This window comes from Sciurus carolinensis, chromosome 11 (assembly GCF_902686445.1).
Source record: "Sciurus carolinensis chromosome 11, mSciCar1.2, whole genome shotgun sequence".
Classification (NCBI taxonomy): domain Eukaryota; kingdom Metazoa; phylum Chordata; class Mammalia; order Rodentia; family Sciuridae; genus Sciurus; species Sciurus carolinensis.
The window spans coordinates 80030680-80044348 of NC_062223.1; the positions used below are offsets into that span (position 1 = coordinate 80030680).

The 13669-nt window shown below is 35.9% G+C and overlaps 1 protein-coding gene across 3 annotated transcripts in view; it reads right to left on the minus strand.

The window, feature by feature from the left end:
* The window catches only part of Ints4 (integrator complex subunit 4), a 105646-nt gene that overhangs the window by 21863 nt on the left and 70114 nt on the right, over positions 1-13669 (minus strand). For 2 of the 3 annotated variants that reach the window (XM_047517423.1, XM_047517421.1), the window contains 5 exons: positions 12322-12415; positions 9349-9429; positions 6228-6358; positions 3392-3421; positions 867-926 (listed from right to left, as the gene is read on the minus strand). In XM_047517423.1, coding sequence (XP_047373379.1) covers positions 867-926; positions 3392-3421; positions 6228-6358; positions 9349-9429; positions 12322-12415 — 396 coding nt within the window. The remainder of the gene's footprint in view (positions 1-866; positions 927-3391; positions 3422-6227; positions 6359-9348; positions 9430-12321; positions 12416-13669) is intronic. The other variant, XM_047517422.1, reaches the window with a different exon arrangement.

Here is a 13669-nt window from a genome sequence, read left to right on the forward strand (position 1 = left end):
CTAGAGAGCAACCCCTGCTGGTGAATGGTGGTAATGCAACCCAGTCCTACAGGAAGCTATCATCACCCAAATGAAAAAAGAATGAAAAGTGTAGGGTCATAAAAACCTCAGGTTGAGTTAAGTTCCAGAGGGCAGAGACAACAGATAGAAGAAATTATTATTAGACTTAATCAATTCCTTTAAAATCATATACTGCCAACATACCACAAGTTTGGTCATTTCCTAAACTCTCACTTTCTTCACCAAGTCTTCCCTTTCCACTCATCTACTGAATCTGTTAATTCACTTCAAACAGAACAGAAAAATATTCATCCTACAGAATTACAGAACAGTTCTTTGTAGATTATAAATAAATTTGAAAGTTTAAGAACAGTGAATTAAAAAAAAAACTGGCAAGTAGTGATCTTGCAACCAGTTTATGAGTTTCCTTTATAATACTTGTCTTTTTATGGCCCAGTTGAGTGCTAAATCCAAACAATTCCCAATGTTTTAATTAACTGGTTGTACATTTACTTTTTTTTTTTTTTTTTTTGGCAGTGCTGAGGATTGAACCCAGGGCCTTGTGCTTGTGAGGCAAGCACTCTACCAACCGAGCTATCTCCCCAGCCCTGTACATTTAATTTTGAAGCTTTAAAGCTTCTGAAGTTTATACACCATTAAAGAAAATGTCAAATAAGGGCACACTGCCATAGAAAATTACTTGGCTGCATGGGCTAAACCAAATAACCTGGTTTGTGATCTTGAACCCAGGACCTGTGCTTACAACTGAGCTATATCCCCAGCCCCTGTGATCACTCTTGGTGCTTGGTAAGTTATTCTCTGCATAACCAAAATTTAATAAGCCAGAGAAATTATGAAATACTCACCTCTGAAAAAAGTCCACTTCCTGTAAAAATTTTTCACACATCCCAAATAAAGGGTCGACTCTGTAGAAAAAAAAGCAAAGTAAATAAGTAACTTGCTTGTGAGCTCTGTGAAGTAAATAATGTGGACCAGAAGTCCCAGAAACCTAAGCATGCATGAAAGGAGAATGAGTATATTACACTATAAAATGATCTCTCAGAGAAACAGGACTCCTAATGGATCTAGGGAAAAATAATTGTCAGGACTCTGAGGCCCAATTAAACGACTTCAAAGCCCATTAGGCTAAAGAAACATTCAAAATCAAAGACTATCATAGACCACACTTGGCACTGGACTCAAAGGCTACCAGACAAGAGCACAGCCCACAGACACTGCAGCAACAAGTCCCACTTGTGCAGGAGTTCTTGCTGCAGCCCCACAGGAGTCTTGAAGTTTTGATTCTGCAGCTGACAGCTTGGGTCCAAGGAGAAGAGATTCACATCAGGCAGGTGAGGAGACCATCCTGGCTTAGAAGTCTAATGCTCCACAGGTGCTAATGTAGATGTAGCTTCCTTACACCAGATATGTCCAAATAAAAGAATCAATACATCACTACATTCAACTTTTCTTTTCTTTTCTTTTTTTCCCCAGTGCTGAGGATTGAACCCAGGGCCTTGTGCTTCCAAGGCAAGCACTCTACCAACTAAGCTATATCCCCAGCCCAGAATCACTGCATTCAGTGATGCCCAGAGTAATGGTATCTATTATCAGGAAACTTAGTTTATTTATACTTCCTTCTTGCCTAAACGCAATTTACTAAGAAATCAATTTTTCTATACCACTATGGCCTACTAATATAGTTGGCACTATCAGAATTCCAGGGAACAGATGAAAAGTTAATCAAAGGCAAATTCTCATGTAGAAGGGGAGCAAATTTTGTTACTACTTTGCCCGCAGACACAGATTATCTTCTTCCTCTATCTTGGCTTCTTTAGCCTCATACAGTATTTCATTTCAGTAAAAAACCTATTGTATACCTAAGTAATCCAGGCAACATGCTAGGTCAATAAAATTCACTATAGTTTTGTGTTCTTTATATTTGTTGTATGTAATGAATACATGAAACTTCCCATTTTTTTCATTAACATATATTCATTGGAGAAGCAAGTTCCAGTCCAGAAAAAAAAAATAAATAAAAACTCTTTATTTAATAAAATATATGAAAGAATAGTGTCAAAGTTCTTAACCTGGTTTCGACTTTCTACTAAAATGTAAGTTCCATGAGAATAGGGACCTTTGTGTTCCTCATCATACACTTCCAGCAAAGCAGTATTCACTAAATATTTGCTGAATGAATAAATAGAAAATGGCAAATGGAAACTTATGCTACAAGCAACATTTATGTGAATTCTTTCCCAAGAAAAGGTAGCACTTGAACTGCTTTTTTTTTTTTTTTTTTGTTTTGTTTTGTTTTGTTTGCCAGTGCTAGGAATTGAACCCAGGGTCTCACACATGCCAGCTAAGTGCTCTACCACTGAACCACATTCCCAGGTGTACCACCCGAAACTTTCTTAAGTGATACAGCCCCAGAAACAGAACTGAAATTTGATAGTGAGATTAATCTACCAAAAACTACAAGGAGTGAAAGGGCTGAAAAGGAGAATTCCAGCCATGCAGGGGCACAAAGGAAAGTAATTTGGCTAAGAAGTAACATTTTTGGCCTGCTAATAAAGAACTAGCTTAGAGAAATTCCAAACAGTAAAATACAATAATATTTGGAAACTACTCCCCAACCCCAAAACAGCAGGTAGCTTCACCTACATGCTATGTGAAGTAGGCCTCTACCATTAAGAATGCCCAATTTTTCTTTGAGGTAAAGAAGGAAAGCAGTGAATGAAGCTCACTAGGGGAAATTAAACACTGACCTACAGTTGTTGGGGAGCTATGCCAATTATTTATTTAAATTAGTCTCGATTTTCATTTCTAATTATGCAAAGAAAATGGAAAAATACTAAGTGTTATGAAGAAAAATCAGAACTGTAAAGAAAACCAAGCAGCTCTCCATAAGATAAAGTCAAGGTCAGAAACCACAGAAAACTCTTTTTAAAAAAAATTCTAGTAAGTAACCTCAATAAGAGTTAAAAAATTTAAAAGGATATTGCACTGAGAAAGCAAGAGAAATGGCTATAAAACACTAAAGAGGAAAAAGCACAATTAGAAATAAAAAATAACAAAATCAAACTGAATAGTGAATGAATAATGTAAATGAACAATGACAAAACTGAAATGATAAAAGAATATACTGAGGAATTTACTCAGAACATGGAGTAGAAAAACAAAGAAATTGAAATTACAAAAGAAATAGCAGAGAGCAAACAGATCCAAAGAATGCAAAATCCATTATGAGAAACCAGAGTGGATAGAAGAAATAGTAATAATAATAATAATAATAAAATAATGGTAGGAAAACAAGCAAACCATGAGCTAAAAATGAAGTTGAAGCTTCAAAGTCCCACTGAGAATCAGCAACAATATTGAAAGCACATACCTAGACATATCCTGCTGAAATTTCTGAATTCTGAAGAGAAAAAGAAAAATTTACAGCTTTGACCCAGGAAAAGTAAGCTATCTATAAAGGAAAGAGAAGCAGATTGACATCAGACATCCTAACTGTGCTATTAAACACCAAAAGGCAACTCAACAATATTTTCAGAGTTTAAAAGAATTCCATTTAAGTATGAGAGCTAAAGAAAGGCAAGTTTCAGAAATGCAAGGTTTGATTGTTTATATACTAGAGCATGTTTCTAGTCAAATTAAAAAAAAATTAGAACAATGGATTTAAATGATTTTTTAAATATTTTTTGGTTATCAATGGAGCTTTATTTTACTTGTTTATATGTGATGCTGAGAATCAAACCCAGTGTGTTGCACATGGCAGGCAAATGCTCTACCACTGAGCTACAACCCAAGGGCAAGGGATTTTTTTTTTTTTTTTTTTTTTTTTTTTGGGGTACTGGAGATCGAACCCAGGGCCTTGTGCTTGCAAGGCAAGCACTCTACCGACCAAGCTATCTCCCCAGCCCCGCCAAAAAAAAAAGATTTACATAGAACTCATATAATCTTAAAAATTTATGATGATTAATGCATATTTTAAGAAATCATTCTTTTTTTTTGCGGTGCTGGGGATCGAACCCAGGGCTTTGTGCTTGCAAGGCAAGCACTCTATGAACTGAGCTATCTCCCCAGCCCAGAAATCATTCTTAAAATAAGATACATTATAAAAACATAAGAAGCTAAAGTGAAGTTCCAATTATTTAAACAGTACGAAACAAATAAGTAAAAGTACTCTCAAATTTTCATCTTGAAGATAGAGAGGTGATCAGAAAAATACACATATTAGAAGTGTAAGAATACTCTAATCCTGATGACTTGGAAGGCTTAGGCAGGAAGATCATAAATTCAAGGCCAGTCTCAGCAATTTAGTGTGACCCTGTCTCAAAATAAATAATAAAAAGGATCAGGGAATGCAGCTCAGTGGTAAAATGCTTCTGGGTTCAATATTCAGTACTGGAGACAGGGGGCAGGAAGAGTAAAAATAGTATCACTAAAACTAATATTAGTTAATATTTACCAAGTGCTTACATGAATGTGATAGGCAGTATTTTAAGGGCTTTACATAAAATGACTCAATAATCCTGCCAGGCATGGTGGCCCACACCTGTAATCCCAGTGATTCAAGAGGCTGAGACAGGAGGATTGCAAATTCAAAGCCAACCTCAGCAAATTGGTGAGGCCCTAGGCAATGTAGCAAGACCCTGTATCAAAATAAAAAATAAAAAGGGCTGTGGAAGTGGTTCAGTGGTTAAGTGCCCCTCTGTTCAATGTCCAATACTCAAAAAAAATTCTTTTTTCAATAATCCTTACAATAACCATATGAGAAAGAGGTAAGTACTATTAATTACCCCAATTTAACTTAAGGGAACAAACGGATAAAGTGTTAAGTAACTTGTCCAAGGTCACTAAGTTTGCAAAGTACAGAGGTGTAAAGGTAAGATCTGAAGGTAAGCAACAAGGCACCACAGGCTTAACAGTGATGCATCACTGCCTCTCACCTGACAAGGTTAGAATTAGGGTACAGATGATTCAAACCCCTGGTGGGGAAAAGAAACAAAAGAATCAATTGTTCCAGTAAAAAAAAAAAAAAAAGAAAAAAGAAAAAATGAAGAAATGACAAAATAAACAAGAATGTATACAAATGGAAAATATAGCAAAATATAGTAAAGATCAAAGACATTACCATCTTTAATGACATGGAAAGATAAGTACAACATATTGTAGTGTGAAAGTAACAGGAGGCAAAACAGCAAAGTGTACTATAAATCCATTATGTTAATACACACACATTTATAATTTACATATGTTACAATGGCTTGGAAAAAGTCTGGAAATATATACATGAAACGACAGCTGTTTTACAGGGGTGTGTAGCCAGGGAATTTTCACATATTCTGCAATGTTTTAATTTTTTTTACAACAATTATATTTGAACTGCAAAATACATCTATTTTGTTTTAAAAATTAAAAATACTGATACTATCACATGTACCTCTCTTTTCTCAGATGTGAGTGGGACACAGTGGGATTAAAACTTTTTAGAAAGGAATATATGGATATCTTAAAGATTAAACCAAATTATCGGATTTCAGAGAAGTTACAATAAAAAGTATGCATCTGAGAATGGATAAAATATAACAATTCCCATTATCAGAAAGTCTTATAGCTACCATCATATTGAGCTCTTATTATGTATCATGCTAAGTGCTTTTACAAGTATTTTTCCATTTATGCTTCACAGAATCCCCAAGAAATAGATGCTGCAATCATTCTCATTTTGCAGGCAGGGAAACAAGGCACAGAGGTTAAAAATATCTGTCCTTAATCAAATAAATAGAAAGTGAAAAAGTCTGGATTTGAAAAAGGTAGTCTGACTTCACAGTACATTCATCTTTACTGCCAGAGAGAAAGCTTACTAGTCCTTTCCAAAGAGAAAAAGTGATTTCTGGTATTAAAATTCTTAAAGACACCTATCTAATCATGAAGGACCATACAGAATGTCCTTGTTGCCAAATGAAGTCCTGTGTTGTACTATAGGTAATGGAAAGCCACTGGAGGGTTTTTAGCAAGAAAGAGACATTGACTGGATTTCCAAGGATCTAATATGACCCATGAAAAGTACTTGGAATATCTGGAGAAAGAAATGAATAGACTGTTATGTCCCACAGTCAATCTTTCCTAAATCTCATTTTACTGATCACTTACTATTGGTGAGACCTCTGAATACATTTGGAAGTATCTTTGAAAGGAAAATGTCACCCCCATCTTACCCTCGAGTAGTTCGTGCAGTTACTATAAGCTGCAAAGCTTTGGCCTGAAGCCTCATGTGATGTATAATCACCACTTGCTTATTATCTACTCCACTGTACATGAACTCCATTTTGTAGGTTTCTTCCATGATCTATGAGGAAAAGGTAATTAATAATCAGTAAAAATATCAGTCTTACCTGAGAGCAGTACAGACAAATTATCTTCTGTTTTTGTTTTTTTTTTTAATTTTTTTTGTGGTGCTGGGGATTGAACCCAGGGCCTTGTGCATGTGAGGTAAGCACTCTACCAACTGAGCTATATCCCCATCTGCAGACAAACCATCTTCTTAGGTGAAACTATGAAGTAAGATTTTTGAAAAATAACTATGTTTTAATTCTGAACTAAGATTTTAAAGTACCAAGTAAGATCAGCATAGTGTATCTTGTGAAAAGAGAGTAAATTATTTTGTCAATTGAAGAAAAAGATTTTCATCTACTAGTAAAACTTAGTTGTTGATATGAAGATATGAAAGTTTACTGATAAAATTGCAAAGTACTTCTCTTTACCCTAAATCAAACTCACTGTGCTATGGGAACAAATGAATACGAGCTGTTATTTGACTGATGATGGAGTTATGTCCCAATAAGCCCACTGTAAGTTGAAAATATCATAAGTTGGGGCCAGGTACAGTGGCACATGCCTATAATCTGAGTGGCTTGGGAGGCTAAGGCAGGAAGATCACAAGTTCAAAGCCAGCCTTAGCAACTTAGTGAGACCCTAAGCAACTTAACAAGACTCTGTCTCTAAATAAATAGAAAAAAGTGCTGGGAATGTGGCTCAGTGGTTAAGTGCCCCTCTGTTCAATTCCCAGCAAACCCCCCCACCAAAAAAAAAAAAGAAAATATCATAAGTCGAAAATGCATTTAATACACCTCATCTACTAAATATCCTAGCTTAGTAATACCTACACATTACTGTAAGGTATGGGCTCCTGATCACATGGCTGACTAGAGACTGCTATTATCAGTATCATGAAAGAGTATATCATCCTACACATTACTAACCCAGGAAAATATCAAAATTCAAAATCCAAAGGAAGATTTCTATTGAAAGCATATTATTGCAGTATCATAAAGTTGAAAATTGTAGTTGCAACATTTGTAAATCAGAGACCATCTGTATGTACTATATACAGAAACCCAATCCTCAGGAAAAGCCTTCCAAGAATTAAGTGTTAGGAACCATTAACAGCATGTCAGTCATCCAGACAACCTGTGCTGTAGGCCTGGTCTCTCTGAGGAAGATGGGAGAGGGAATAACTAGAAAACAATGACTATTGCCAGGCACACTGGCACACACCTATAATCCCAGGGACTTGGGAGGCTGAGGCAAGGAGGGTTGTGAGTTCAAAGCTAGCCTCAGCAAAAGCAAGGTGCTAAGCAACTCAGTGAGATCCTGTCTCTAAATAAAATACAAAATAGGGCTGAGGGTGTGGCTCAGTGGTCAAGTACTCCTGAGTTCAATTCCCATTACCCCCACAAAAAACAAAAACAAAAACAAAACAATGACTATGAGCACAGATCAAGCCCAATATATTTAAGTTCTTGCTCAGTTCAATCCAAATCAGTTAATTCCCTTCAAATGATGCTTTTCTTTCCCCACTGTGCTTGCTTCCCTTGGAAGGCTTTGGGGTCAGAGAAATGACTCTAGGCTCTCCTACAACTGACAGTAAGATCAGTTAATAATTACATGCTGCCTAACGTTTCCCTATGTGAAAACAGGGAAGAAATAGCACCAATTCATAAACTTCCAGTATCAAAAGGCACTCGGAAAGAAATTAGCACAGGATCTGGTATACAGCAACAGTAATCCTCTTCCTTTCAGACTACTGCTCCCTGGTCTTTATCTTCCCAACATGGCCCAGTTTTGTTTCTAGTCATTAGGTTCCATTTCCCTACAAAACACCAAATACCAGATTTGAGAGGGAGTCTGGATCAGATTTGAGATTTGAGATATTGGGCAGTACAGGAAAAAAAGAAAACAGATTCTGTGTATCAGAAGATTTGGGATGGATATCAAGTCCTAACACTACTAGCTACAGAGTTCTACCTTGCTAAGCCCTAAATGCCTCATCTGTAAAATGGTCTAGATCTTTATTCCTATCTAACAGCATTACTATAAGGATTAATTAAGATAACAGGATTGAACTCATTTAGTGAACTATAATGTAACAATCACAGTCACCATCATTAGCTTCCTAATAGGTCATAGTTACTGGGTCATATGTAGACTCACTATCTGGAAAGCAAGACCCACATGGCTTCACTAAGTCCCAAAACTTCTGAATGAAGGGAACTGCTCAAAGCTAGAAAGACAAACACTTGAGGCAAATAAAATTAAATGCTACTTAATGAACTAAGCAGAAATAAAAGAACCTTTTAACATTTCAAGAGATGGTATAGGTTTAACTACAGATTTATTTATGGTACTGAGATGCTGGGGATTGAACCCAGGGCTTTGTGCATGCTAGGCAAGCTCTCTACCAAGTGAGCTATATCCCTAGATGTACTAGTATATGAAAGATTCATGACAGTATTGATTGGATTTTAGTGTATCTGAAACACAAACTACTAATTTTGAACACAAAAGAATCTTAAAAATTATACAATTCAATTGCTACAGTTTATACAGGAAGAAAAAATCCAGAAAATGAGAGACAGACCTGAGATTACCCCAACTTCAAACCCAATGTTATGTCCCCTAATTATGCTGCTTGCTTTGCTTTGTTTTTTTTTTTGTGTGTGTGTGTACCAGGGATTGGACTCAGGGATGCTTAACCCACTGAGCCACATCCCCAGCCCTTTTTATATTTTATTGAGAGACAGCGTCTCACTAAGTTGTGTAGGGCCTCGCTAAATTGCTGAGGTTGGCTTTGAACATGCAATCTTCCTGCCTTAGCCTCCCAAGTCACTGGGATTACAGGCATGTGCCACCATGCCTGGTTATGCTTCTTTTCTTATGGCTACCTTCTATCATAGCCTGAAATTAGGGAGGCCACAATAGAGGCATCAACCATAGGAAAGCTTCTGTCTCTGCCTTAAACTAAATAATTCTTGTGAAAGAAGGTCTCAATAAACTTACCTGTTTTGCTGCTGCTGAGGCCAAATCACTCTGCTTTAGATACAAAGGGGCAGCAACATTCCACAGCTTTTCCTGCAATGCCTGTTCAGATAAATGAGAACAGAACACAGAAGTCAAAAAGAATGACAAATCATTTAATTTAATTTGTACTTTTGCTTTGAACATCCACCATGATCAGGAAGGAGTTTTCATTAATTTTATTCTTTAAAGTTATTAAGTCCTAATTATTATGAAGTGACCAATAGTTTGGGCTAAATGAACTACCCATGTGATCCAACTCCTGGCCCAAAGGCCCTGTGCCTCAGATAAACGTTTGGAAGCATAGTACAGGAGCCGTAAAAGCCTCACGAGAATGTACAAGTAAGCTAGCTTCCTGGGCTCTGGGCCCTCCTGTTCCCAACAAGTTAGTCACTAGATTAACATGGGTCATCTAGACCCTTCTCCCATGATTGTGGTTCTTTTTTCTTTGCTTCTTCCTTAGTAGCCTTTGAAAAGCCTATAACCTTATCAACAACCCAAATTAGAAATCAAGCCACTTTCCTGAATTCTTCCTTTTCTCAATCTTTCTACACTCAAAACAATCGGTAAGATCTATAGATTTTACCTTCCATCTTTCTACTCCCCTATCCATCCACATCACACCAACTCTCATTTGACCTTTGCTGTAGACTCTTATTGATCAGGATCATCTTAATTACAAATGTGTAATTAAATGACACTACAGAAAACCGGGACTAACCTTGTCCGATAAAAATATAAGCCACCCATAAATTTTAAATTTTAAATTTTTAGTAGCCATATTTTAAAAAGTAAAATAGGTGAAATTAATTTTTAATATACAGTTTATTTAACTAAGCACATTAAAGATATTATTTAACCATATACTACTTTAAAAAATGATAGGGCACACCTATAATTCCAGCAGCTCAGGAGCTGAGGCAGGGGGATCACAGGTTAAAGTCCAGCCTCGGCAACTTAGTGAGGTCCTCAGCAACTTAGCAAAACCCTGTCTCAAAATAAAAAATAAAAAGAGGTTTCCCAGTACCACCAAGAAAAAAAAAAAAAAAAAGAGCTGGAAATGTGGCCCAGTGGTTAATCTATGGTTAAGCACCCCTGGATTCAATCCCCAGTACCAAAAAAAAAAAAAAAAAAAAAAAAGATTTGTGAGATTTGGGAGATAGTTTATGGGATTTGTTTTTCATAGTAAATTTAAGAAATGCAACAAGTATTTTGCACTTATATCACATCTCAGTTTGAACTAACATTTCAAGTGTTCGATAGTCATATATCTGATAGAATCATATTAGAAAATAGATATAAATTTTTAAAATATTTAATCATTTATCATATGCATGTTTTGACATAGTCATAGCCAAAGTAGAATTAATTTTGTATCTTTTTATAAGTACATAACATTAAACAGTAAATACTACGTCAGGTTGTCTTCATGAAGATCATCACTGGTTACAGAAAATACTGTTGAATAGTTGTGCCACAATTTATTTAGCTCTTTCCCTATTATCAAACACATTCTGTCTCAGGTTCTAGGTCTAGGCCCCTTCTCTATCCTGCCACCGCTATATACCAAGTAACCAACATAGCTCTGTGTTCCTTTTAGGGTTAACATCTTCTCTTTTCCTCCCCATCTTTTGCTGCTAAAGAAAAGTGGATCTTCTTCTCCTATGTTTCTGTGGGGAAGAGAGCAAGTTAAGGAAGATCACCACATTTCCAAGGCCCTGACTAAATACCATATAATACCAAGGGTTTTCATACATGTTGCTTCTTAACATTTTACATCCTTAGGATAGATTTGTTATTGGTCCTGTTTTACAGTGCGTTTTTTTTTTTTTTTTTTTTTTTTCTTTTACAGTACTGGGAATTGAATTGAAGCACTTTACCACTAAGCTACATCCCTAGCCCTTCTTATTTTTGAGACAGGGTCTTGCTAACCTGCCAAGGTTGGTTTTAAAACTTGTGATTCTGCTTTCTCAATCCCGAGTTCCTAGGATTACAGGTGTGCCCTGCCCACCAGGCTCACAGTGTTTTTGAAAATCAAATGACTATGTAAAGAAGAATGAAGCCACTTCTTCAGGTGATGAAAACAGTCTATATCTTGCCTGTGGTAGTGTTTACACAAGTACATATACTTGGAAGGAATATGTCTGGCCTAATAAGGGCCATTTAAATCCCAACCTACCTCAGCGAACGTGCCCAACTTCACAAGTATACACACACCTGTACAACCCTAAGTACAACAGTACAAATTTAAACATCTTACAGTGGAAAATATTTTCTGATTTCCCCATTTATTCTGACTTTGGTCCAATATCATTAAACATTTTGAAGACTAAGAATATTTAGAACTAAAACCAAAACAAAATTTTATCAAATGAGAAGGACTCCCATGAATCCTAAGCCTGAATTTATAGTAAAATTCTGCTGCAGAAGCTAAAAAGCTACTGAACTAGTTTAACTGTTTTTTAATTCACCAAACCTAAAACAGCTTCTTGGGTGCCAATTTTGTGTATGTTATATTATCTGACTACTTAGTATGAAAGCCAGCAAGTTAGACCTTTTAAAAGCGATGAAATTAACCTTTTAGCTCTGACAAAGTGGATCAACATTTCAAGAAAACAGTATTAAACTTTATGTAAATTCTGTACTAATCACACTATATAAAACATTTGAAATTCGTGGGATTCTAATTAAAATGATTATGTAATCTACTTATACAATGATGAAAGAATTTTCCTAAAATATAAAAATTCAAATTCCTATATGAGTTAACATTTCTTTAATAAGAGACAAATATAATTACATTGCAGAATACATAATTTCTCCATTGCTAAGTGGTTGCATAGGACTGAAAGTTTTTCACCTATGGCCTCAAACTCTGCTGGATCACTTAAAGTGCATCCCTAGCATCACAATAAAAAAAAAAAAAAAAAAAAAAAATAGAGAATCCAAACTAACCTTGATGAGAAGTAGTTGACACCGAAGATAGGCAGCAGAGAAGTCAGCTACTCCTGCCAACTCAGACTGAAGTTCTCCAAGTCTTTGCAGATCCCTATAGTACATAAAAACCCAAGCCAAAGGGTAAGAATAATGCCACCAACATAAAGATTAAGTCAAAAAGGTTTTATCATTTTACATCTAGTCATTAGTTTACTGTCATTTTTTCCTGGTTCTGGAGATTGATTGGCCTTACATCATGCTATGCCAACACTCTACCACTAAGTTACACCCCCAATCCCTTTTTTAATTTTTTTATTTTTTTGAGTGTCATTAAGTTGCCAAGACTGGCCTCTAACTCGTGCTCCTCCTATTATCAGCTAAATAAGAAGCAGAGATTACAGGCATGGGTCACCAGCACCTGGCTGGTCATAAGTTTTTAAATGACAATACCAAATGCTGAAATGGTTATAATGAAATCAATTCACTCATACTTCTATAGCAGTTTAAACTATTAACAAGTCTATTGGAAAGCAAAATTGTACTGTTATAAAACCATATACATGGTAAAATATTTTCATTAGAACCTTTGTGCTGAGAAAAGATCATAAGGGTAATATTCAACAGAAATATACAACTTTATGTCCTATAATATTCATTTTGTGTGGAGTATTATACTAACAACTCAGTTAACTATGTAATGATCCAACAGTGGCAGAATTATTAAATATATTATGGTACATCCAGTCAATGAAATATTCTACAGGCATTAACATACAAATGGAAAATAAGGTATATAATCTCAACTGTGTAAATATATAGGAGAAAAACACAGTAAAGCAGTTTTCTGGATAGTGGTATTAGGGTGTTTTTCAGTGCCTTCTCCCAACTACATTTCCAAGGTTTTATACCAAGAACAAACATTTTTCCCTACCAGAAAAAAAAAAATTTTTTTTAAGGTATTGTGGTGGAACGACTTAACTGTTGGTTGCTACCCAGCTAGTTATTCTCTAATGCTTCATTACTAAAGAACCATGGTTTTATGCACAGCAACATGTCCCCAAACCCAATTCCAGGTAGAGTCTAATTCAACTAAGCCAGTGAATACAGGTCATCCCTTTGATTATGTGACCTAAGTTGTTTTCATCAATCCAAATGAAAGGACTGATATTCCATGCTTGGAGCAAGTTGGTTTGTCTGTCTCTCAGTGGACTAAGCAAGAATGCTTATAGTTCTGATTGCCATTGGCACCCATACAAAAACTCCACAGGAAAAAATCTTAGGATAAAACCAATGCTGAGGACAAGAAAAATACAGAGACCCACAGAGAGAAAGTGGGTCCTTAATGGTATCATTAAGCTACTTGATC